Source organism: Anas platyrhynchos, chromosome 1 (assembly GCF_047663525.1).
Source record: "Anas platyrhynchos isolate ZD024472 breed Pekin duck chromosome 1, IASCAAS_PekinDuck_T2T, whole genome shotgun sequence".
NCBI lineage: Eukaryota > Metazoa > Chordata > Aves > Anseriformes > Anatidae > Anas > Anas platyrhynchos.
This window is the reverse complement of record NC_092587.1, coordinates 103,115,018-103,141,600: the sequence shown is the minus strand read 5'-3', so window position 1 is coordinate 103,141,600 and position 26,583 is coordinate 103,115,018. Positions and strand designations below refer to the sequence as shown.

Here is a 26,583-nt window from a genome sequence, read left to right as displayed (position 1 = left end):
AGCATCTTCAAAGCTAAAGAAATGGTTGACTGCTCTGTTGAATTGTGTTCCAGGCAGAAAGACTCACGTTCCTATTAACATAAAGAGCTTAATACCTTGTGTAATAAATAGCTCAGTCTTCAAAATAGGACTATAATCAAAGTTTACAATTTATTAAAGGAATAGAGGTAAGCAAACCGCGCTGGGTGCAGCGGGAGTCTCTGCTCCACCAAGACGCACACCAGTTACATCAAGCAGCTGATTTTTATGCTCCTAGGCTAATACATATTCATTACTACTTCTAAAAAAAACAGGGTTATTATAATTAGATTCCGGAATCCAAACCCTCCTACTGGAGCATGCGTATCAGTCTCCGGTGGTCCCTCTGGGGGTCTCTCGTGCTGAAGGCTCCTGGTCTTCCTCCCTCTTGTCCAACTTGGCTGTATGTCAGAGATTTGTGCAACGCCCCCTGCAAGCTTTGTCTTTTAGTTGTTCTTCAGCTCTCCCCGTCTCCTTAATCTCCTGCCCAGATATCAGAGACTTGCATAGTGTCCCACGCAATAGTCATCATAGTTAGCAGTTATTCTGAAACCCCCCAGATACCAGAGACTTCAAGGAAAAGTCTACAAATACATTTCCCTTCAACTCTCTATTGACACGAATTGCTAAAACATTCCTTTGCAAGATACAAGAACTATATACATTAACCACTCTGTTTTTCTAAGACTTGTGGTTATACAAGGGTATGTAAGACAGAAGGTCACATTCATCATACAATGCGGCCCTAGCATTGTTCCATACTGACACAAGTCAGGTGAGCATATCTCACACTTGCTTCCGTCCTAAAGATGAGTTTTGGATTCAAATGTACCCCCTCCAAGATGAACAACTACCTTAACTTTGTGGGGTTGATATTCTGCATAAGACATTTGTAACGTCAAGCTTCACAGCTTCTCCTCTGGATGCAGGAAAGAGGTTACAGATGTATAAAAGGGCAAGACATCTTCTGTGTGGTGATTTTACCGTGCTGGGCAGCTAAACCCCACAACCGCTCTTTCACTCCCCCTCCTTTAGATGAGGAGGGGGAGAAGTAAAGCAAAGAACAACTCACGGGTTGAGATAAGGATAATTTAATTAAAGGGAAATTATAATAACAATTAAATAAAGATTATTATGAACTAAACTATTTAACTAAAGGGAAATAAAAAGGGAAAGGGGAAAAGAGAGGGGGAAAGGGAAAAAATAAAAAGGGAGGAAAACAAATAAAATAAATGAAGGCTATATGGAAGTGCAGAGGAAAGAAATTGCTCTCTACTTCCCACAAATGAGCGATGATTGACCGCGTCCTTGAAGCAGGGCCTCAACGCACGCAGCCGGTGTTCGAGAGGAGGACCAACGTCTTCTCAACAAGAGCCCACCACTCCCCTCTTCTTCCTGTTTCCACCTTTTATTGCTGAGTGTGACATCACATGGTATGGAATATCCCTTTGGTTGGTTTAGGTCAGCTGCCCTAGTGATGTTTCTCTCCTCACTTTTTGCCCACCCCCTAGGAGGGTTAGAGAAAGGCCCGATGCTGTGCCACTGCTGCTCAGCAGTAGACACAGAATCACAGAATCACAGAATCACAGAATTTCTAGGTACACGACACTGGTGTGATAACACTGCTGTTCCAGCTACAAGTACAGAGTACGGCACTGTATGGGCTGCTGCCGGGAAAGTTAACATTCCAGCCAGACCCAGAGAAGCGCCACAATTCTGCGCCACAATTCACAGAGTCACAGAATCACAGAATTTCTAGGTTGGAAGAGACCTCAAGATCATTGAGTCTAACCTCTGACCTAACACTAACAGTCCCCGCTAAACCATATCCCTAAGCTCTACATCTAAACATCTTTTAAAGACCTCCAGGGATGGTGACTCCACCACTTCCCTGGGCAGCCTGTTCCAATGCCTCACAACCCTTTCAGTAAAGAAGTTCTTCCTAACATCCAACCTAAACCTCCCCTGGCGCAACTTAAGCCCATTCCCCTCATCCTGTCACCAGGCACGTGGGAGAATAGACCAACCCCCCCCTCACTACAGCCTCCTTTAAGGTACCTGTAGAGAGCGATAAGGTCACCCCTGAGCCTCCTTTTCTCCAGGCTGAACAAGCCCAGCTCCCTCAGCCGCTCCTCGTAGGACTTGTTCTCCAGACCCCTCACCAGCTTCGTCGCCCTTATCTGGACCCGCTCAAGCACCTCCATGTCCTTCTTGTAGCGAGGGGCCCAAAACTGAACACAGTACTCGAGGTGCGGCCTCACCAGAGCCGAGTACAGGGGGACGATCACCTCCCTAGCCCTGCTGGTCACAGTGTTTCTGATACAAGCCAGGATGCCGTTGGCCTTCTTGGCCACCTGAGCACACTGCTGGCTCATATTCAGCCGACTGTCCACCATCACTCCCAGGTCCTTCTCTGCCTGGCAGCTCTCCAACCACTCATCTCCCAGCCTGTAGCTCTGCTTGGGGTTATTGCATCCCAGGTGTAGGACCCGGCACTTGGCCTTGTTGAACTTCATGCAGTTGACCTCAACACAGTACTTGGGCTGCGGCCTCACCAGAGCCAAGTACAGGGGGACAATCGCTTCCTTAGTCCTGCTGGCCACGCTGTTTCTTATACGAGTCAGGATGCTGTTGGCCTTCTTGGCCACCTGAGCACACTGCTGGCTCATATTCAGTCGACTAGCCACCAGTACTCCCAGGTCCTTCTCTGCCAGGCAGCTTTCTAACCACTCAGATGGCTTTTCCAACCATCTTCAAACTTCCAGATCTAGAGGAACGCTTTGACTGCGGCCTGGTAAAATTATGGAGAAGATGATCCTTGAAGTTCTTGAAGAGCACCTGGGGGACAATGCAGTCATTGGTCCCAGCCAACATGGGTTCATGAGGGGTAGGTCCTGCCTAACAAATCTGAATTCCTTTTATGATAAGATCACCCATCTGGTTGATCAAGGGAAACCAGCTGACGTGATCTTTTTGGACTTGAGCAAAGCTTTTGACATGATTTCCTGTGGGATACTACTGGACAAAATGTCCAGCATACAATCTAACAAAAACATCATGCCAGGGGTGAGCAATTGGCTGACAGGCAGGGCTCAAGGGCTTGTGGTAAATGGGGCCACATCAGGCTGGCACACGGTCACTAGTGGGAACCCTCAAGGCTCCGTTTTAGGGCCAGTCCTCTTCAATGTTTTTATAAACGATTTAGATGTAGGACTAGAAGGTGTTTTGAGCGAGTTTGCTGATGGCACCAAACTTGGAGGAGTTGTAGACACGGATGAGGGGCTGAGGGTGGAAAGGCCTTGCAGAGAGATCTGGGCAGATTGGAGAGCTGGGCGATCACCAACCTCATGAAGATTAACAAGAGCAAGTGCCGGGTCCTGCACCTGGGACGGGGCCACCCTGGCTATACGTACCGACTGGGTGACGAGATGCTGGAGAGCAGCCCCGCAGAGAGGGATCCGGGCATGGTGGTTGACAGCAAGTTGAACATGAGCCAGCAGTGTGCCCTGGCAGCCAGGAGGGCCAACTGTATCCTGGGGTGCATCAAGCACAGCATTGCTAGTCAATCAAGGGAGGTGATTGTCCCGCTCTACTCTGCGCTGGTGCAGCCTCACTTCGAGTACTGCGTGCAGTTCTGGGCACCACAGTACAAAAAGGACAGTAAACTGCTGGAGAGCGTCCAGAGGAGGGCGATGAAGATGGTGAAGGGCCTAGAGGGGAAGACGTATGAGGAGCGGCTGAGGGCACTGGGCCTGTTCAGCCTGGAGAAGGGGAGGCTGAGGGGGGACCTCATTGCAGCGTACAACTTCCTCGCAAGGGGGAGTGCAGAGGCAGGTGCTGACCTATTCTCTGTAACCACCAGTGATAGGACCCACAGGAATGGTGTTAAACTGAGGCAGGGAAGGTTTAGGCTGGACGTCAGGAAGAGGTTCTTCACCGAGAGGAGGGTGGTTGCACGCTGGAACAGGCTCCCCAGGGAACTAGTCACTGCACCAAGCCTGTCTGAATTTAAGGAGCGATTGGACTGTGCACTTAGTCACGTGGTCTAAACTTTTGGGTAGACCTGTGCGGTGCCAGGAGTTGGACTTGATGATCCTTATGGGTCCCTTCCAACTCGGGATATTCTATGATTCTATAAATAGTGCAGTCAGAGGTCATGGGGCTAGATTTAGAAAAGTCCTGCATAAAGAAGGGATCTCAGAAAAGAAAACGTAAATAACATTAATATCAAGAAAAGGAATTCTGATTGCTAAATTCTTAATCTGTCATGACTAGACAGATGAAAATCTATGATGGCAAGTTTGCCTTCAAGGTCATTTTATTTTTTATTCATATCTTTTATTTATTTGTATTTATTTATTTAACAGGCTCTGTACTAATGTTCCTCACAGAATGACTAACAGAAATATGAGCTTCGTACAAATTTTGTAGTTAATTCATTAGGTCAACTCTAACCACTAAGCCCCTTGTCAGCTTATTTCTACTAGTGATAAGGAGCAATTGACCGTAAAACTTTGAAGCCAGGTAGACGAGCTTATTCCACAAGGTCTCTTGGCTCCACCCTTGTTAAGTGAAACTGGACAGGTGTGGGTCATTTTGCCTTTTCTATATAGGAAGCCTGAGGATGCGTGGGGGGAATTGCCTCCCCAGGAGAAACTGTGGCTTGGGCTGCCTAGCGTGTTTTTCTATTGTGGTGAATTGGGCTCAGCATTCCCCAGTAGGCTGCTTTTCCTTCATGTTTTCTGCCCTCTCTGTGAAAGAGTTTTAGAGACTCTATGAGCCAGTTACATTGGTGGTGCCTTCTTCAGTAAAACCCTGATGGCAGCATTTCACAGCGAAGCGCTTTGGAAGTGACTCGAGTTCAGAAGACTACAGGTAAGTGTTCCTGGGTTCTGTGGTTGTTACTGTTGAGGAGTTTGAGTACTTCCTTCACCTTGTCTGTTTTCCGTGAAATTACTTATGTGGGTTCTAGGCTCCATTCAAAGCACTGAGGTCGCTGGGGCGCAGAGTCGCTGGGGCGCAGAGTCGCTGGGGCGCAGAGTCGCTGGGGCGCAGAGTCGCTGGGGCGCAGAGTCGCTGGGGCGCAGAGTCGCTGGGGCGCAGAGTCGCTGGGGCGCAGAGTCGCTGGGGCGCAGAGTCGCTGGGGCGCAGAGTCGCTGGGGCGCAGAGTCGCTGGGGCGCAGAGTCGCTGGGGCGCAGAGTCGCTGGGGCGCAGAGTCGCTGGGGCGCAGAGTCGCTGGGGCGCAGAGTCGCTGGGGCGCAGAGTCGCTGGGGCGCAGAGTCGCTGGGGCGCAGAGTCGCTGGGGCGCAGAGTCGCTGGGGCGCAGAGTCGCTGGGGCGCAGAGTCGCTGGGGCGCAGAGTCGCTGGGGCGCAGAGTCGCTGGGGCGCAGAGTCGCTGGGGCGCAGAGTCGCTGGGGCGCAGAGTCGCTGGGGCGCAGAGTCGCTGGGGCGCAGAGTCGCTGGGGCGCAGAGTCGCTGGGGCGCAGAGTCGCTGGGGCGCAGAGTCGCTGGGGCGCAGAGTCGCTGGGGCGCAGAGTCGCTGGGGCGCAGAGTCGCTGGGGCGCAGAGTCGCTGGGGCGCAGAGTCGCTGGGGCGCAGAGTCGCTGGGGCGCAGAGTCGCTGGGGCGCAGAGTCGCTGGGGCGCAGAGTCGCTGGGGCGCAGAGTCGCTGGGGCGCAGAGTCGCTGGGGCGCAGAGTCGCTGGGGCGCAGAGTCGCTGGGGCGCAGAGTCGCTGGGGCGCAGAGTCGCTGGGGCGCAGAGTCGCTGGGGCGCAGAGTCGCTGGGGCGCAGAGTCGCTGGGGCGCAGAGTCGCTGGGGCGCAGAGTCGCTGGGGCGCAGAGTCGCTGGGGCGCAGAGTCGCTGGGGCGCAGAGTCGCTGGGGCGCAGAGTCGCTGGGGCGCAGAGTCGCTGGGGCGCAGAGTCGCTGGGGCGCAGAGTCGCTGGGGCGCAGAGTCGCTGGGGCGCAGAGTCGCTGGGGCGCAGAGTCGCTGGGGCGCAGAGTCGCTGGGGCGCAGAGTCGCTGGGGCGCAGAGTCGCTGGGGCGCAGAGTCGCTGGGGCGCAGAGTCGCTGGGGCGCAGAGTCGCTGGGGCGCAGAGTCGCTGGGGCGCAGAGTCGCTGGGGCGCAGAGTCGCTGGGGCGCAGAGTCGCTGGGGCGCAGAGTCGCTGGGGCGCAGAGTCGCTGGGGCGCAGAGTCGCTGGGGCGCAGAGTCGCTGGGGCGCAGAGTCGCTGGGGCGCAGAGTCGCTGGGGCGCAGAGTCGCTGGGGCGCAGAGTCGCTGGGGCGCAGAGTCGCTGGGGCGCAGAGTCGCTGGGGCGCAGAGTCGCTGGGGCGCAGAGTCGCTGGGGCGCAGAGTCGCTGGGGCGCAGAGTCGCTGGGGCGCAGAGTCGCTGGGGCGCAGAGTCGCTGGGGCGCAGAGTCGCTGGGGCGCAGAGTCGCTGGGGCGCAGAGTCGCTGGGGCGCAGAGTCGCTGGGGCGCAGAGTCGCTGGGGCGCAGAGTCGCTGGGGCGCAGAGTCGCTGGGGCGCAGAGTCGCTGGGGCGCAGAGTCGCTGGGGCGCAGAGTCGCTGGGGCGCAGAGTCGCTGGGGCGCAGAGTCGCTGGGGCGCAGAGTCGCTGGGGCGCAGAGTCGCTGGGGCGCAGAGTCGCTGGGGCGCAGAGTCGCTGGGGCGCAGAGTCGCTGGGGCGCAGAGTCGCGTTTAGTTGTGTGGTTTTGTTTTTTTTTTTAATTTTTTTATTTTCTTTGGGGGAGTTTGGGGGGAGGGGCAAAATTTCTTGTGGACACCTGCAGGAGTTGCAAAATTATAAGAAACTTTAGGTGAAGGAAATCTTCCTTCTCTATTGTTGTTGTTTCTGTTTCCTTTTCGATCCAGTCTTAAAATGAAGGTGCCCTTTTCTGGCCTTTGGCAGAGCGTAAGCACGCCGGAACACTTCACATTACGTAGATTATATTTGTCTGCAATGATAATATCACACCTATAGTCTGCTGCCGGCTGCAAAGTAGCCTATGCCTCAGGTACTGCTTTCTGCCCTTGTAACTTTTGTTACGACACCCTCGTAAGTCTTCAAAAGGAAAATGAAGTTACCCTATTCAGAAAAAAAAAACACCACCCTGAAGAAACTTCGGTTGTTTTCAGGGCCTGAATTCTCACTGAAACCAAAGGCGGGTATAGAATCATAGATTATCCCAAGTTGGAAGGGCCCCACAAGGATCATCGAGTCCAATTCCTGGCACCACACAGGTGTACCCAAAAATTCAGACCGCGTGACCAAGTGCGCAGTCCAAATGCTTCTTAAACGCTGACAGGCTTAGTGCAGCGACTACTTCCCTGAGGAGCCTGTTCCAGTGTGCGACCAGCCTCTCAGTGAAGAACCTCTTCCTGATGTCCAGCCTAAACCTCCCCTGCCTCAGGCTGACACCATTGCTGTGGGTCCTATCAGTGGTGACTGAAGAGAATAGATCGGTACCTGCCCCTCCACTCCCCCTTGCAAGGAAGCTGTAGACTGCGACAAGGCCTCCCCTCAGCCGCCTCTTTTCCAGGCTGAACAGGCCCAGTGACCTCAGCTGCTCCTCGTACGACTTCCCCTCTAGGCCCTTTGCCATCTTTGTAGCCCAGTATCTTACTGACTTGAAGAAGGAGGCTTTAATCTCTCCTGCTTTGCTTATTAGCAACCACCCCTCACTGAGCATGCACTCTGAATTTCTCAGAGCCTATTACTTTAAACGGAGACGGGAGAACTTTTCACCAATCATAACTAAGATATGCTTGGCTAGAGCCACTCAAGCTCCACCAAAAAGAGAGAAAATAATATAAATCGGCCTAAGAAAGAGGGGATGTTAGGGAAGATACCACCATCAGGGGAGATACCACCCCGAGGGATTACAACATCCTTAGGACCCCCTGACTCCTGGGACCAGTCGATGGGCTGAGACTTTCTCTCCCCCCCCCCTCCACCCCCCCCCATTGGGATGCCTTTGGGTGAGATTTGAACACTTGGTTATTGTTATAAATGAGGTCTCAACTCAATCTGAATTTTGTAATATTTATAAAACAAATATTTCTAAAAGGTATAAAAGCTATAAAAGGCATAAAAGGCAAGTAAACAGTGCTGGGTGTGCAAGGAATCTACGCTCCACCAACACTCACACAAACATCAAACGTTCTAAATATACAGCGCATTGCTTTACAGACTAAACGCAAGTATGCCTCTACATACGTACAATCGGGAAAGGTAGCAAACAATCCTCTAAGTTCCATAACTTAATAAAAATCGAGTACGCCTATACATGTGCATGATCAGAAAAGGTAACAAACAATCCTTTAAGTTCCATGCCTTAACAGTCTCCATTTTCCATTCCTTTTGAGCGATGTGTCTCGCTTTAAGTCGTCAAGCAACTCGGTCTTCAGGCCTTCTGTATCCCGTTCTTCCCAGATCGAAGAAAAGCATATCCATCTCCTGGCGAAGGCCAATAGGCCTGGGTCAAAAGGCACGTTCAGGTCAGCAGGGAGCGCAACAGCAAAAGCCTTCGATGGCTGTAGCAGCAGAGGGGCCCATGACGTAGCAGTCGGATCAGTAAAGGAGCCTATTTTTTTTGCCTATTTGTCTGAAATGATAATATCATACCTTTAGTCTGCTGCCGGCTGAAAAGTAGCCTATGCCTCGGGTACTGTTTTCTGCCTTTGTCACTTTTGTTACTCCATCCTTGTAAGTCTTCAAAAGGGAAATGAAGTTATCCTATTCAGAAAAAAACACCATCCAGAAGAAACTTTGGTTGTTTTCAGGGCCTGAATTCTCACTGAAACCAAAGGCGGGTATAGAATCACAGATTATCACCAGGCATGTGGGAGAACAGGCCAACACCCACCTCACTACAGCCTCCTTTAAGGTATCTGTAGAGAGCGATAAGGTTGCCCCTGAGCCTCCTCTTCTCCAGGCTGAACAATCCTAGCTCCCTCAGCCGCTCCTCGTAAGACTTGTTCTCCAGATCACTCGCGAGCTTCGTCGCCCTTCTCTGGACCCGCTCAAGCACCTCCATGTCCTTCTTGTAGCGAGGGGCCCAGAACTGAACACAGCAATCGAGGTGCGGCCTCACCAGAGCCAAGTACAGGGGGACAATTGCTTCCCTAGCCCTGCTGGCCACACTGCTTCTGATACAAGCCAGGAGGCTGTTGGCCTTCTTGGCCACCTGAGCACACTGCTGGCTCATATTCAGCCGACTGTCCACCATCACTCCCAGGTCCTTCTCTGCCTGGCTGCTCTCCAACCACTCATCTCCCAGCCTGTAGCTCTGCTTGGGGTTATTGCATCCCAGGTGGAGGACCTGGCACTTGGCCTTGTTGAACTTCATGCAGTTGACCTCAGCCCATCGGTGCAGCCTATCCAGATCCTCCTGCAGAGTCTTCCTGCCCTGGAGCAGATCGACACACGCACCTAACTTGGTGTCATCTGCAAACTTACTGAGGCTGCACTCAATGCCCTCATCCAGATCATCGATAAAGATATTAAAGAGGACTGGCCCCAGCACCAAGCTCTGGGGGATGCCAACTGGATTTGACTCCATTCACCACAACTCTTTGGGCCCGGCTATCCAGCCAGTTTCTAACCCAACGAAGCGTACGCCAGTCCAAGCCACGAGCAGACAGTTTCTTGAGGAGATCCTCGAGTCCAACTCCTGTCACCACACAGGTGTACCCAAAACTTCAGACCACGTGACTAAGTGCACAGTCCAAATGCTTCGTAAACGCCGACAGGCTTGGTGCAGTGGCTGCTTCCCTGGTGTCCTGGTTTCAGTTAGAACAGAATTAATTTTCTTCCTAGTAGCTGGTGGAATGCTGTGTTTTGGCTTAGGATGAGAAGAGTGCTGATAACACCCCGATGCTTTAATTGTTGCAGAGCAGTGCTTACACCAAGCCAAGGACATCTCAGCCTTTTGCTCTGTCCTGCCAACGGGCAGGCTGGGGGTGCAGTAAGAGCTGGGAGGGGACAGACCCAGGACAGGTGACCCAAACTAGCCAAAGGGGTATTCCATACCATCTGACGTCATGCTAAACAATATATAGGGGTGGCTAGCCGGGGGGAGGGGGCCGGACTGCTCAGGGTTAGGCTGGGCATCGGTCAGCGAGTGGTGAGCAATTGCATTGTGCATCTCTTGTTTGTACATACTATTATTATTTTCCTATTATCACCATTGTGTTATTATTATTATTACTGTTATTATTATTATTGTTATTATTATTTTCCTGTCTTATTAAACTGTCTTTATCTCAACTCACAGGCTTCACTTTCCATTTCTCTCCCCCATCCCAGAGAGGGAGGGGGGAGGATGAGCGAACGGCTGCGTGGTGTTTAGCTGCCGGCCGGGTTAAACCACGACACCTGGGAAGCCTGTTCCAGTGTGCGACCAGCCTCTCAGTGAAGAACCTCTTCCTGATGTCTAGCCTAAACCTCCCCTGCCTCAGGCTGACACCATTCCGGTGGGTCCTATCACTGGTGACTGGAGAGAATAGATCGGTACCTGCCCCTCCACTCCCCCTCGTGACAAAGCTGTAGACTGCAACGAGGTCTCCCCTCAGCCGCCTCTTTTCCAGGCTGAACAGGCCCAGTGACCTCAGCCGCTCCTCATACGTCTTCCTCTCTAGGCCCTTTGCCATCTTTGTAGCCCAGTATCTTACTGACTTGAAGAAGGAGGCTTTAATCTCTCCTGCTTTGTTTACTAATGAAGGAGCACGAAAGAGATGCATGTCCTTGCCTCTGGAGAGGAGGTGAAAGAACAGCCAGTGCAAGGAACACAAAAATCAGTTGCACCAGACTAACATGCAGTTGTATCTGAGCTTGGGGACTGCAACCCTCTTCAGACTTCCAGAGAGGAACACTTTGGCTACAGCCTAAAAGCCACGTGTACAGGAGCTCCCCCAGGCCAGCCGATCTTCTTCCCATGACCTGCCAGGAAGCAGCAGTGTAGGCATGTACCCAAATCAAAGCCCAAACCTTCAGCCCAGTCCTTGACCTGAATAGTGAGTGAGGTTCCGGATCCTGGCCTTTGTACGTGATAGCTTATATGCAGCGGAAGTAAATAGTGTAGTCAGAGGTCACGGGGCTAGATTTTGGAAAGTCCTGCATCAAGAAGACATCTCAGAAAACCAGATTTAAATACCATTAATGCCAAGAAAAGTCATTCTGATTGCTATATTCTTTATCTGTCATGACTAGACAGATAAAACTCTGACAGCAATTTTGCCTTTAAGGTCATATTCTTTTTTCTTTTATTTCTTTTCTTTCATTTGTTTATTTATCTATTTATTTATTTTACCAGACTGTGTACTACTTTTCCTCACAGAATGACTGACAGAAATATGACCCTTGTGCAACTTTTGCAGTTCATTCATTAGGTCAACCCTAACCACTCAGCCCCTTGTCAGGTTATTTCTATGAGTGATAAGGAGCAATTGACCTTAAAAGACTGAAGCCAGGTAGATGAGCCTATTCCAGGAGGTCTCTTGGCTCCACCCTTGTGAAGTGAAACCTGCCAGGTGTGGATCATTTGACTTTTGCTATATAGGAAGCCTGAGGACTTGTGGGGAATTGCCTCCCTGGGGGGAGTTTGAGGCTCTAGGGTGCTTTTCTGCTGTTGTGGTGAAGTGGACTGAGTGTTCCCTGGTGGGCTGCTTTTTCTTTGTGTTTCCCCCCATCTCTGTGAAATAGTTTGAGTGACTCTATGAGCTAGCTGTGTTGTTGGTGCCTCCTCAGTACAGTGAGAGCCTGGTGGTGTGACTTCACTGTGAAGCCGTGTGGAAGTGACTTGAGTTCAGGAGCTGGCAGGTAAGTGTTCCTGGGTTCTACAGTACTTTAATGTTGAGGAGTTTGAGTACTTCCTTCACCTTCTCTGTTTTCAGTGGAATTACTTCTGTGGATTCTAAGCTCCCTTTCCAGGCCTTACACAAATAATAATAAAAATAAACCGCCACCAACTCAGAAGCTCAAGTGCTTACAGTTAAGCCTTACTTTGCAGAATGTTCCTAACTGCTTTTTAAGCTTGAACAACAGGCAGTGTGAGAAAGGTGCCTTAATGTGAACTGAAATTAAGCCCTGTGGTAAGTAGAAACAGGTTGGGATAGGTACCGGTGGCATTACTGTAACTTTCACTGAGTGGAAATAGCCAGACTGTGCTGTTCATAACAGAAATGCCATTTTCACAACATGTAAGTCAAAAGCAGTATGAAGAAAGCCTCTCCTCTTCCCTTCAGGCCTGCGTCTCGGCTGTGGATAAAGTTTTGGAAGAGGTCTGTCAACTGAAAGAACCTATCTGCCTCCCGCCTCCTCACCTGTTCAAACAGGAGTCTGAAGTATTGGGGAAAGCGTCCCTCTGTGAAAGGAAGATGACAGAGCGAGAACAAGGCCCGAGCAACCCAGTGGTTCTACCAACATGACCATGCAGAGGACGTGAAAGAAAAAGAAGGAAAACGGACGCTGATGTTAAAGGCATGGGTACTTGAGTTGTGAATAAAAACAATGGGGGGGGGGGGGGGAAGGGGTTCTCTGAGAAACCTGCTGCTCCAAAAGACCCAGATCTGGTCCCCAGATCAGGCAGCGCCAATTTAAACTGTGACTGAGGCTCTGCAACGGTGCGATTTTATCATATAACTTCTTATGTTGCAGCTTGACACCATTCCCACAGGTCCTATCACTTGTCACTAAACAGAGTAGTTTGGCGCCTGCTCCTCCACTCCCCTTGTGTGGAATCTGTACACCGCAGTGGGGTCTCCCCTCAGCCTCCTCTTTTCCAGGCTTAACAGGCCTAGTGACCTCAGCCGCTCCTCCCCTCTAGTCCCTTCACCATCTTTGTAGCCTTTCTCTGGACACCCCAGCAGTTCCACACCCTTTTTGTGCTGTGGTGCCCGGAACTGTGCTCAGCACTCGAGGTGAGGCCGCACCAGTGCAGCGTAGAGCGGGAAAATCACCCCTCTTGACCGACTAGCAATGCCGTGCTTGATGAACCCCAGGATACGGTTAGCCCTCCTGGCTGCCAGGGTACATTGCTGGCTTATATTCAGCTTGCTGTTACCCACAACCCCCAGACCTCTCTCTGTGTGGCTGCTCTCCAGCCTCTAGTCTCCCCATCTGTACATATAGCCAGGGTTGCCCCTTCCCAGGTGCAGGACTCAGCACTTGCTCTTGTTAAAGTTCATACGGTTGGTGATTGCCTGGTTCTCCAGTCTGTCCAGATCTTGCCAGAAAGGCAAGGCCTTTCCACCCTCAACAGAGTCAACAACTCCTCCCAGTTTAGTATCATCAGCAAATTTGCTCAAAACACCTTGTAGTCCTACATCCAAATCATTTATGAAAACATTGAAAAGAACTGGCCCTAAAACGGAGACCTGGGGGACCCCACTGGTGATTGGTCTGATGTAACCCCATTTACCACAACCCTTTGAGCCCTTGGATACCTATCCAACGATAAGTCCGGTAAGGACATATCAGCATAGACTAAGTTTCTCTTTTATCTTGTCCAACTCTGGCCAGGACATCTCTGTTTTCTTCTTTTTTTTTTTTTTTTTTGGATGAATTCCACTTCTAAATTAAGCTGATGTCAACATCTTCTTCCTCTAAGTGATTATATTTACGTTTCTTTAACATGGACTGAAAGAAATCCAGTGGCAAGTTTTGTGATCACTGGTTTACTGGTATAACGTCAGCAATATATTTCAACAGAAGTTAGATTACATTCACATACCTCAGCCCTAAAGCTACTGGTGTGACATAAAAGATAGAGAGGCACGTGTTTTTATAGCAATGTGGAAGGGAAAAGCAAAGGTGATTGGGCAGGCTTCATAAGGCATCAATCTTATTTAAGGCACAAACCTTTGTTATATAAGTTCCTTCCAGAGACTGTTGAATTGCTGCTAATGACATTTCAAGGGTGCCATACATACATATGTATTATAATAATAGTCTCCTTGGCTCAAGAAGTAATCCCTTTAGGAAGCTAGAAGCAGCATCCTTGAGAAATTTAATTCATTAGCTGTGATTCAGAGTATCAGAAAAACTAGGAATTGTTGCAAGCCATATTTTCTTCCATCTCTTAAACTCATTTGGACTTGTAAAACTTATCAACTTTAAACCAGTAAACTTGGGTATTCTTTCTCAATACCGTTGTATGAAAAGCATTCCTTTTGAGCAACCCAACATTATTATCTAAGGAAAAAGGATTTTGGTTTTATTAAACTCAGTTTACTGTTTAGAGCCTACATCCAGTCTCCACAGAAGACTTTAAGCAATTAATAGCTGAAAATTAAGTGTTTTGCTTTCTCATAAAAGGATCATGAAAATGTTTCACCTGTACTTGATCTAATAAAGAAAAATACTTCTGTATCTGCCTGTAGGTTGTTGATGGCAGCTGTAAATAATTAAAGTTGTGAAAGATAGAAAATAGGTCAGTATTTTGATTCACCATTGTATGAGATTTATTCTTCCTCCACAAACAAGGTAGGAACTTTTCTTCTTAAGAGGCACTATTAACTCAGTTGACTTTTATAGTACAAATTAGGTATAATGGAGATACTCTGTTATGTTTTTTTTATCTATTTGTTACAATTAACGAATTGTAACAAGAGTCTCAAATAAGTAAATAAATAACTAGAGAGTAAGTTCATAGAAATACACATATATAAATGTGTATATAGTTCTAGTCAGTACACATTGTGGCCATAAAGTACATACATTCAAGTATTGACACATTATATAAGTCTTGTGGTTAGTGCAAATGCCCAAATTTTACCTCACATTTAATACTGTGGGGGGAAAAAAACACACCACAGTTCCAGTAAGTATACACAGTGATCCTACTAGAACATAACAGCAGAGCTAAATCAGAAAAGAGTAGAAGTTATAGGTGTTGATGTGACAAGCACATCTCTAGTCTGATGCCTAGAATTTCTAGCCTGCTCAGTTCAATTGCTCCAGAAAGTTCTTACATCAGTCCTAAAAATAAACTCCATAAATCACAGAAATGATACATATGCTTTATAAGTGGCTGAAATTACATATTTTCATAAAGTTTCTACAGTAGTGAAATAATTGTCTTTCACAATTCATAGAAAACAAAAACAAAACTAGCTACTTTTTCCTTCAAAAGGAAAATTTTAACTTTTTAAATGTTTTCCATACTTTAAAGAAAGTAATTTGGTTGAGGTTAAAGTATATCAGCATAATTTACGCACAATACATTTCAAAATTAATGTGAATCTTGAGCATTCCTTTTTTAATAAAGTGCAACAATGAGAGAATTTCTCTTAAGTAAAAATAGCAAATATAGTTAAAAAATTAACCTAGTTACACAGTATTAATGCCTCTTTTTCGTGGCTTTGCACTTCTTGTATTTTTGGTCACACTCTCTTTGTTTCATTTGGTCATCTTCAGTACTAGTGTCACTGTCACAGCTTTGCTGTTCTCTCTTTCTTTTAGAAGTACTTTCATTCACCTGGTACACTTCACAATCACTTGAATGTGGCAAGGCCAATTCAAAGGAACTCTGTCCAGACTTAAAATTTGCAGCTTGATTCTGATAAGGAGGAACGGATAAATTTGAAGGCAGTGGCGGAGTCATCTGATAGTAAGGAAATTGTTGACCCACTGGGCTGTGAACTGTATACTGCTGTGCTAAAAAGTGGTTCATCTGGGGAAATAAGAACCTGAATTGTTAATACTGTTAAGGGGAAGTTCTGAAGAGCTTAATTTCACATACATTACAGTTTCTACAATGAAAATATTGACAGCAAATTATATATAGTAAATAAACATGAAATTTAAAGGCAAAACATTTATTTTATTAGATCAACTAGTGTAGTTGGAAAACATACGATCTTTCATGGTTGAGGTGGAACACACAATCTGATTTAAGATTAAACTGCCCATTAAGTCTTTTTGTAAGGTGATCAAACATAGCATTCTTTTCTTTTCTTCACCTATTCATTTTATAAATATTTGTAACTACAATACCACTTGTAAATATAAAGGCATACAGATCTGTTTTTTTTTCTTTTAATCTGGTTTGATTCAAATAATTTTGAAGTTAGGTATAGTGAACCCATAGATTAAAGCACTCAGAACACCACAGTAAGTGCATATCTTCTTGATACATTCTCTGAAGTATCCCAAGAGTATCTCTCATAAAAAATACACAGTCCAAATACAGAAATAGAATTACAAAGGTCAGAGGAGCAAGCATCTTTCTACTGACTGTCAGTAACCTGAAAAAGTATGGGAAGCATGTCTGAGTATCTCCTTGTGTGCAAAAGAGACTTCCAAGTAAGTCTGACACACCATATAAAGGTGAGGTAGATGCATGAAGGCATACATTCTGTTGAAGCTGCAACAAAGCAATCACTGGAGACATGCTGTGATACTGTCTATCTCTTCTAGCAAGTAGAAAATGGAATTAAGTTGTTGGTGTGTGCAGGTCTGCTGAGCGTTTGCTCTTTCAATCTTTGTGTACTGCATTGTTACTGAGAAATGGGCTTGACAGTGAGCACAGTGGGGGCAATGGTACCCTCCAAAGCATCCAACCACAACAGAGAGGATGGAAAAGTTTGTGCAGGCATCAGATCTTCTGAGGACTGAGCCTGGGAAGTGGGGAGGCAGGCCACCACCAGAAAGATCTGTGTGACAGCGAACAGACCCTCTCCACCTTCCTGCTTAGATTGCAGCTATCAGGTAGAATTTATCCAGAGTTCACCCCTTCTATGGTTACAACAGGCAGGGCCATTCCCTGGTCAGACTGGGTGACACTTGGACTGTCCACAGTCTGCACCTCAAGTTAAATGCTGGGTTTCTTCAGTCCTACCAACTCATCAGATTCAGAATTTCCATGATGTGCTTAATGAGTAAGTAGGGCATAGCCCATAGGTTACCATTTGAAGATACCAGTTCACTTGATTCAGAGAATATCTCAGAGATTAGGACACTAGACCAGTGCACCTGAGTTTGACAAAGAGAAAAGGAATATGATTCTCACTGTCTACTGCAATAAAGGAGAATTCAATGTGAGAACTGTAGAGGTATGAGAAGGTTCAGGCCAGAAACCCTTAAATTGCTGTTGCCTTAACTTAAACATTTCTCATAATGGCAGTGGTGGTTGTTGGAGGAGTTTTAGTTCAATTTTAGAACAGAACTACATTTCAAACTTCTGCTGGGCATATCTGAAGTAAGTAGAAGAGTTAAGTGACCACTGACTGAATTAGCCATATATGAAGAACCTATTGCTTTCATGGTTGTATTTTTACATATACATATTTTTACATTTACATTTTTATCTTGTCTCACCAAGGGGATTTGATTTGAAATGCAGTACAGCAATGAGCTCCTTCTATAGACTGACTTCTTAGCCTCCCTAAGCTATACCTTTAAGACATTCCTGCAGTAAGAAAACAGTTTGGTTAAGTAGATCCCTTAAGTGATACACAGACCTAATAGTCAAAGTTAGCAGCCTAAGCCAAATTTTGAGTCATTAAATAAGCACACTTGTTTGACAGAATGCAGAAAACCTTCAAGTTCAAAAAAAGTTAACATATTTATAACTTTTAACACAAACTCACCATCTTTTGAAAGACTGAGTATTCCTGAGGTAAACTACTGTTCATTGGAAAGGGAGTAACAGGAAATGGAGCATTTCCATAAGGTTCTTGATACCTAGGAATAACAAGCAAACACACAGAGACCAGACTTCCACCAAATACTGCCTAGTAGACTGCTGAGATGTAATTCTTAGGCTATAATGAGTATATCCAAGAGGAGAATGCAGATATTAACATCTGGGCTTACATGAAAGACTAGTAAAACAAGGAAAACAAAAGTAATCAACAAGTAATCCTGACATACTGAAGTGTAGACAGTCCTGGATTTTACCATGGGAATTCTGTCACACTTGTTGAAAAATGATGAATTTTAAATGTTAAAGACATTGAAACTTGGGTGTCCAGAGTTCCATTATAACAGATTTCTACCTGTGCAGTCATGTGTGTGACAGTTGCTTAAATATACACACACACAGAAAACTACAGATATAAACTCAATGGGGTTTGAAAGGATTATTTCCATTACCAGATTTTTTTTTCCCTAAGAACTGCAAACACTGCTAGTACAAACACCATACTTAAATAATTTTTTTCATGTGCCTGTATCTTGCAAAACCAAACTGGATTGGAAATTCAACTAACTGAATCTCTGGCAAGCTGAACAACCAAACATTAACTAAAACCCACTGTGAGTAAGGATGCAATTAAGTGTGTAACTGCTGATTGTTCTACCACATCAAGTCACTTTCTTAACAGGATTTCTTTTAATCATAATCATACAATTAATGTATAGATCTTTGTTACCTATATGAAGGTGAATATAAGTCAACATAGTTCTCGAAACCATGTGTCGGGCTGTTTAGTTCTGATGAGTGCGAACTCCCTGTAAACAAGACAATACTGTAATGACTATTCAGTTATGACTATTTGATTTACAAATTAAAGACACAGAAAGTGTTCTGTGTTATCTGTAGTGCACCAGTATATCAAAGTTAGCATATAATGGTGAGGTGTCAATTTATGGCTGACAACGTACAGCATCAATTTACTGCTTGAAAATATTTGTTTATCATTTAATACTCAGTCACTTACAGAAGTCAATCAGGATTGTTGAAGTAATCACAAATAAAATTGTTCCCATTGCTTCTGATTTTAGGAACCTCAGTCACTTTACATACAACCAGAAACTACTCTGTACAGCCTTCTAAGAGCAACACAGTGCATAGTGAATGCAAGTCCTTAATGTCTGGGTTGCAAATACTGCCTAATCATTAACATTCTAGAAGCTTTACTTTCATAAACATAAAATGAAGACTAAGACTTTGATTTGACTGTGTTTTTCTACCTACAATCTCTTCCACTTAAAACTAACAACTCTGTGTATAGAAGTCAAACAGCTTGAGTGTTGCTGCTCTTACTAAATGTAATGTGTCATGACAACTGTGGCCACACCAGAGTTGTTTCTGTATTCCATACAGTGTGGTCTTTGCTGGCTTGCAAGTTGTGTTGTTGTGAACCAACCCATTGTCTTTTCTTAGTAAACAAAAAATGGTGAACACTTTGCCATGCAAAAAACACAAAAAGATTTTGTTCCTTAAAAATACAGAAAAGACTGCAATAGATTCAACTATAAATTGTTATCTTTCTGAAAAACTGTAGGATTAAAAAAGTCATTTAGGAAAACAATTCAATTTTTACAAAGACTTATGTAATCATCATGACCAGTAAACCTACCAAAACGATACCGTACTTTAATTGGTCTTCCATATAAACGGATTCCATTCAGCAAAGCAATCGCGTAAGGCACAGATTCTTTGTGCTTAAAGCAGACAAATCCAAAAGACTTCGGCTTTCCTTCTTTGTCCTTACAAATTGTCACTTTGGTTAACGGTCCAGCCTGAAAGAAATTTACATTATTTTCTCACAGAACTTGTTTGTTTGTTTGTTTAATACTTATGTCATAATAATGTACATTTTGTCATAGTCAGAAACAGTGCAAGTTTCTCAGTATAAGATTCTCTACTTAATTTTAAAAATCTCTCCACATTCCCCATGCTCAAACTCTAAGCTTTCCCTATAAAACAAAAAATCATCTCTAAAAATATTAGAAGGAGAACAAACCATCACTCCATTGATGATGTTTAGTCTTTAATAATCCATTTTTAAAATTATTTTTAAAAAGCAGCAATGACAGACGCAAGGAACTTAGTAACTACTAAGTTACTGTATTCATAGCAAAGGTTACCTTATGCACGTACAGCTCCTAGTACAATTATTACAGAGCTTTTTTTGCACAACTAACACAACTGAACAAATTGATAATATCAGTTACATAACAGCTATGAAATCCGGTAATATATTTCTATTTTCCTTAAATTCCTAAAACAGGCAGCACCAAAACTGTAGGAAAGCACACCTTAATAGAGACTAGTGTTTCTGGAACCACCACGAAACACAGTTTTCTGTACTGTGTAACCTTCATCACAAATGCATGGCAAGGAATCAAGAGACTCTACCATCTCATCGGAGATAGCATACTGTTCCTGACCAAAAAAGAAACGAACCCCAAACCACACCCTTAGGTGCCTCCTGTTAGGAGTTGAACTTGGATGATCCTACTGGGTCCCTTCCAACTCAGGATATTCTGTATCTTCACTGAAAAGAAGTTACATCTCTGCCTACACTGTAATCCTTGCATAGTCCTTCTAGAGGAATCAAACTATGGCAGTGATGTTGCATGAAGACTGGTTCCACTTGCAAAGAAACTGTCATTTTCATAGTAGATATTAAATCTTCCCTATGCAAGGCTGAATGAGCATATCAGTCACGGAATTATCAATTTTTATTAAAACAAACTGTAAGGCTGATTTAGCAGAGTGGAAACAAATGGCCAACAAGTCTTCTGCCACAGATCTGGAATGTTAAGGATGGCAACAACTTATCTTTAAGAGGATATACTATCCAGGTATGAAATGAGGTGTCACTTTAAGTGACAAAAAAAATTCCATCAGATACAGTTACAAAAATTACCAAACGTTGTCTATGTTACTGTAGTAGATGGATAATTTATATTGTTCTGAATAAAAACAGCAGAACTGGCTTACACTCCTACTAGTGATATGATGCGTACTTTCCAGTAAAAGTCACTCAGAAGTCATCTGCAGCTTTAGGCAAGCACAAGTTAATTCGTTATAACAGCTTCACAGCAATTAAGTGTGCATAAACAGTTCAACATTCATAATAAACACACGGCATATGCTCAGATGAAGAAAATAAGCCATAGAAAGTGATCTACTTTATTATTCTGCACTTTCAATGATTATTGTCAAACAACAAATCTGCAATTTGTCTGCTGTGAGCATTCAGAGTGATGATTTGGAGCCATCTTCCTTATTATACCCTTTCTTATGTCAGACTGAGAATATTAAGGACTATCATCTGTGATAATAATGTCTGATTGCTGTATGCTTTTGCAAGCTGTCTATAAACTACTCGCTTAAGTAAGATGCTCTTGATGAAACATGAGTATTATTCTCCCTCTTCCCTCCCCAGCCCTCGTGAAAGCAGAAGAATCATACAGACAATAAATATTAAGGATCAAAAATAATGTACCAGTTTTTATTATTGGTGCAGAACGATGATCAGGCTATACAGCAATGGATACTACCTAGATTGTCCTGCGCAGGCAATCTTCAATATGTTGATTTTGTCTTTCCAAGTATCTTCAAGTATGGTGGCTTTATTTAATTATTTTTTTTTTTAAAGGGGATTTCAGTGAGATTCTGAACATGCTCATTTTTGCTTGAGTTGGCTTTTTAAGGCATTTTTTTGTTGCTGTCTGCACTACACTGCAGTTTTTCTAAAAACGGCATATATCCAGTCTTCTGATTGTTTGCCTAATGAGGAGAATCTGGTTCTTCAAGAACTAGAAGTAACATGCTCAAATGCTTTGCAGATCAGTCTTAATTCTGTAGTCTTCCTGTTCATAAATAAAAAAATATTAATAGTTTAGAAATAATTATAGATATTTTCTCGTAATTTGATGGGGAAAAGCTGCAGCTCAGGAGTGCATTTTTAGGGCTGTACCACTGCAGGCAGGTTGAACTATATGCTGCCTAAGAAAGGACAATACTGCAACAGGAAGCATGTGCTGTTGCAGCAAAGAGAGAAACTTGAATGAGAATACGATGAACAGAAGGAAAAAGTTAAGCAGGTATTAATTCAGATGATGTGAAAACCCAGACAGAAGTCAGCAGGTGCATGACTGAAGCAGATTATGCAGAAGATTCATACAAAACTGTATTCTGAGAACAACCACTTTTTTTCATCATTTTTATGCTGGGAATTGTGTGGCGTTACTCATACCCTCTGGTAAGACAAGCCTCGTAACTTAACTTTTGAAGTTACACAACAGAATGCTATTGGAAACAGGTAGGAATACTGTGTAGAAAATAAGAAATAAAGAAACAACTGTTTCTTAGATAATTTTAGCGAGAAGGTAGGAAGAATTGGAATCACCTAAACCACCACAAAGCTAGAACAAACCAAACAAAAATGCCTTTCAATGCACACAGAGTAGTGTGCTGATACCTTGCTTAGATGAACAAGATGAATATCAGATTAATCAGTGGAATAAAAACAGTGAGCAGAAGTAGTTCTAATTAGCAAATGGCATAGCAGAAGAACAGATTATTCTGCCCACCTCTATTTTTGTACTGTTGTGCGAAAACCCCTGAAGGAAGCAAGGTTCCTTCCGAGACCAGGTGTAATCAGTAGACTGGCAGACGCACATATATCACCGTGCTAGTGGCTGAACTGTCCAGGCTGAGCTTCATACATGCTGATTGTATCAGGCCTGGAGAAATGCCCCATTGTCACCGACTGCTGTCAATCCACCTTGCAATTAGATGCTTGCATTACTGATATGATGCTCCCTGCCTTTTCCTTACTCCTGTCAGGTTAATAAGCCTGGCTCAGCCACATTTGCTGTCTTTCAGCAAGCCCTCCACGTCCTGGGGAAAATGGCAAGAAATGGAGGCAGGGGGTGGTGACCCCACGGACAGAATCAGCATCTCCTCGAGCCTTAAAACACGAAACATTGCGTTATAAAGGTTATAAAGGTTATGTAGGTGGGAGACCCACAACCCACCACTCCTACTGCCTGTCCCACCACGTTAACTGCTGCAGCCGTACTGGACACATTGTCAGCTTTTGCACTGATTTTTCTTAATAAAATTCTTGATCAAAAAAAAAAAAAAATCTTAATCGATATAGAAAAACTATAAAAGATTTTTATTTTTTTTTTTTTAACCTGTTTAACTTCCTCACTATCTCGGGGCCCCTTTCCGGAGCGAAAGCTTGCACAAGCAGGGCAGAGGCGAGGAAAACCCTGGAGAAAAGCTGGAAAAGGGGGCAGGGAGCGGGGCGCAGCTCGGCCCGGCCGCAGCCCCCGGCGCCCCCCGCCCGCCAGCAGCAGACACGGAGCCACCCGCGGGGCCGCCGCCCCCCCCGCTCCCCACCGCCCGGGGCCCGCCGCCACCTGCAGGAAGAGCTCGTAGAGGATCTCCTCCCGCACTCGGCTCTCCAGGTTGCCCACGAACAGCGTCCTGTCCGCCTCCCCGGCCCGCCCCGGCCCCGCACACGGCCCCGGCCCCGACATGGCGGCCCCGGCCGCGGACACGGCGGCGTCGGGGCGGGCCCGGTGCCCCGGCAACGCGGCGGCTGCGGGAGGAGGCGCCTCTGGTCCAACCCCCCCGCCAGGCACAGCGCACTGCGCAGGGTGGCACCAGACGGGTTTTGGGTATCTCCAGGGAAGGGGATTCCGCGACCTGCCTGGGCAGCCTGTCCCAGCACTGTCACCCTCAGTGCAGAAGTGCCCCTCACATTGAGCCAGAACCTCCTCTGCTCCAGTGTGCCCCTTGCCTCTCCTCCTGCCGCCAGGCACCCGAAAAGTGACTGACTCCGTCCTCTTGACACCCTTCCCTTTAAAACCCTCAAGTATTGTAATAGTTACTAATAAAATTTACATGTGAAGAGTCAAAGGTTGTACTTTTCTCAAGAAGTGAAAAGAACTGGAAAATGACTGTTGTCTTTAAAGCTGTAGTTACACCTGCATGCCAGTCCACTGTTACGTGCTTACTACGTTCAGGTTTCAAGCACATACATACGCGTAACATTGAGTGTATATGTTTTAAAGTGTTATTTTACAAAGAGGCACATTTCTAGAAGTCAATGACAGAAATGTAAGGAATCTTTTCAAAGATTTATTTTTTTTTTTCCCCCAAGCATAGATAATGTGTTTTCCCTCTGCCCATTATTTTCTCATGAAGGCTTAGTTGCAGACCTGTCAAGTCTCTGCTAAAAATGAGTAAATAACTTTCTGTTTTTCTTGCACCTATTTAAAAATCAGTTTACAGGAATTACAAGTGTCAATGTACAACTAACAACGAAATGTAGTAGTTTTCCAGACACAGTCAGGGTGTTTCACTTTGTAATCTTCAGATTTTTTATTTTTTTATTTATTTTTTTTTCCATACTTAAACACAGTGCATTGCAGAACAGAGATTTGATTTTGTCTTGCCTGGAGGGAAGTAGAGTTCAAAAGCTAGCAGCTAGAGGGGAATCAGTAATTGTTCTGGAGAAGTGGCTTGATTCAAAAGAGAAATGAGAATTCTTATAAGAATGGGATTTTCCAAGATTAAGAAATCTTTGGGGTAGAGAGAAGATTAGAAGGGGAAATACGTGTGACCACAGATCAGGATATCAAGACTTGCATAAGAACTTGATCTTAATTTTGAAAAGCATGCAAGGGTTCTGTAGCATTTTTAACTGTTATTCTACCACAAACTTTTGGGCATAAAATGAAGTGTAAGACTGCCATTCTGATATCTGGAAATCATAATAATCTTGCACTGCAATAAAATGAAGGTTTTATATATTTTTTTACTTGAACACTTGGCCAGTCTTTTGGGTTTTTATAACAGCTGACAGACTGAGGGCTGTCCCAAATGCATTGTGGTTCGTTCAAGAGGTGCTACCCTTACATTTCTGAGCACTGCAAGTCACAGGGTACTTGAGAGGTACTGCAGTGATCCTCCAGTGGTTGCACAAGCCACTTCAGCAGCAGGTAACTGAATTTCAATGCAAGAAAAGTGTATCCTTCTGAGAAAACCATGGGACATAATATGCAGAGAAGAGGGACAGGTAATACCTGAAGTTTGAGGCTCTCATATCTGTTTGTGAGTGTGTATCTGAAACTCACAATCCCCTTGACGGATTTACCTGACACTGAGATGTCAGTGGAAACTACACTGTAAACAGGAACTGTAGTTAAGATTTATGAATTTCTAAGTGGCATGACACTGTTTGTGAATAATTCCCTTATGTGACAGTGGTGAGTCCCATGAGCACTCGTTCAACAAGCTGATTAACATCACAAAATTTTCTGGGTGTTCAGTTGGTGCTGGAAACCTTTTCTAATCCTGATTTCAGAGGGCTTAAATTTTTTTTTCTTTCATTTTTTTTTACACATGTTATTATATCAACATAGGTGATATATCATAGACTATATCAACATGGGCACAGTACTTACACATTAGTTGGGATTATTAGTTTTCACTTTAGAAGGAACTAAAAATTTCCTTTCTTTTCCTTGGTCATATGTAAAATAGCAAGTGTGAGCAATTTGTTTACAGCTAGTGTTATTAGGTATATGTATAGGTGCATATGTAAGATTTTCTTCTAAGATAAGTGACAGGTTCTTAGATAAATACAAGAGATGTTTTACTAGAGTTCATTACTGGTTCCAGTACTAGGCATTTTCAGTGGAGTTGAGCTCTCCGTGCTTTAACTTGTATATGAATAATCATGAAGTTTTTGTTGTAACATTGATCTATGTTAAAAAGTAGGGGAAAGGAACCAAATTTACACTACAGCATTACTTCTTATAAATAATATTTAATACCAGTAGGTCTGTGCTTTTATAATAATAGTTGGACAAAGTGTTAAAAATTTGCGATGAAGAGGAAGGCAAAGAAATAACGAGTTACCTTATTGAACATTCCTCAAAATAGACTGACAAAATTGAGAAATGGGAACAAAAATAATCAAAAGACACTGCTTAAGCTGGGTTGAATTTCAAATGAGCAGATGTACTGCATTGTCTTCTCCTTGTAGCTGAATTCAAAGGGGTAAAGACTTTGAAGAGTCTTCTTAAAGGCTATCAGCTGCAGAAAGAAGCTGTTAGCTTTTGTAGCACAGCTTTGTAGAGCTGTTCATGGTTGTAAAACCACCTGAAGAGACTTACTGCTTGAAAGCTAATACTGAATTCCCCCTGCTAACTGTTCTTGAAGAAAAATAATTATACCTAGAACACATGTTTAGAAGCACTGTGAAAGATATACTACACAGCAAACATTTCTGGGACATGTCTCACTCATATTTGGGTGGTTCTGACATCTTTCTATTTCCTACAGTGGAAATAATTGGGAGCTACATATAGACAAACTGAGCATCCAGACTTCTCATTCCAGTAATTCAGAGTCTATCTGCCTCTTTGCCTTACTGTGAAGTCCAAGAAAGTTAAGTTTGTCTTCTTACACCTACCCAGTGAAATGGTTTGTAAATAAATGAGCTTCATGTAGATGTTCATGGTAGATGTTCCTTCATTTGTTTTAGAGCAGGGGACACAGAGAGAATGATGTTCAGTGACATACCCCAAATACACAGCAACTCATTGTCTGTGTGAGATTCCTAAGCCCGGGGCTGTATGCTCCATCTCTCTCCTATAGAAATGCTGAATTAGAGATGGGCCAGTCATTGACTGCATGAAGTTCAACACAGAACCACAGAATCATCTAGGTTGGAAGAGACCTCCAAGATGACAAGGGAGAGCCATTTCTTCTCAGAAAGAGTAGTCAGGCATTGGAACACCCATAGAGGTGGTGGAGTCACCATCCCTGGGGGTGTTCAAGGCAAGGTTGGACGTGGTGCTTAGTGT

At 44.9% G+C, this 26,583-nt stretch overlaps 1 protein-coding gene and 1 long non-coding RNA gene across 2 annotated transcripts; one reads left to right on the top strand and one right to left on the bottom strand.

Moving 5' to 3' along the window:
• Positions 1-10,792: 10,792 nt before the first annotated feature.
• LOC139999104 (uncharacterized) lies at positions 10,793-12,850 on the top strand. Its single transcript, XR_011804182.1, has 2 exons — positions 10,793-11,835; positions 12,261-12,850. It is a non-coding gene; the product is annotated as an uncharacterized lncRNA (long non-coding RNA).
• Positions 12,851-15,014: 2,164 nt separating this feature from the next.
• RBM11 (RNA binding motif protein 11) lies at positions 15,015-23,497 on the bottom strand. The gene is made up of 5 exons (XM_027449304.3): positions 23,125-23,497; positions 19,320-19,482; positions 18,390-18,468; positions 17,607-17,700; positions 15,015-15,688 (listed from the first exon to the last, which is right to left on the bottom strand). The coding sequence occupies exons 1-5, from the start codon at positions 23,242-23,244 to the stop codon at positions 15,356-15,358; spliced, it is 789 nt and encodes a 262-aa protein (XP_027305105.1). The 5' UTR covers positions 23,245-23,497; the 3' UTR covers positions 15,015-15,355.
• Positions 23,498-26,583: the final 3,086 nt, after the last annotated feature.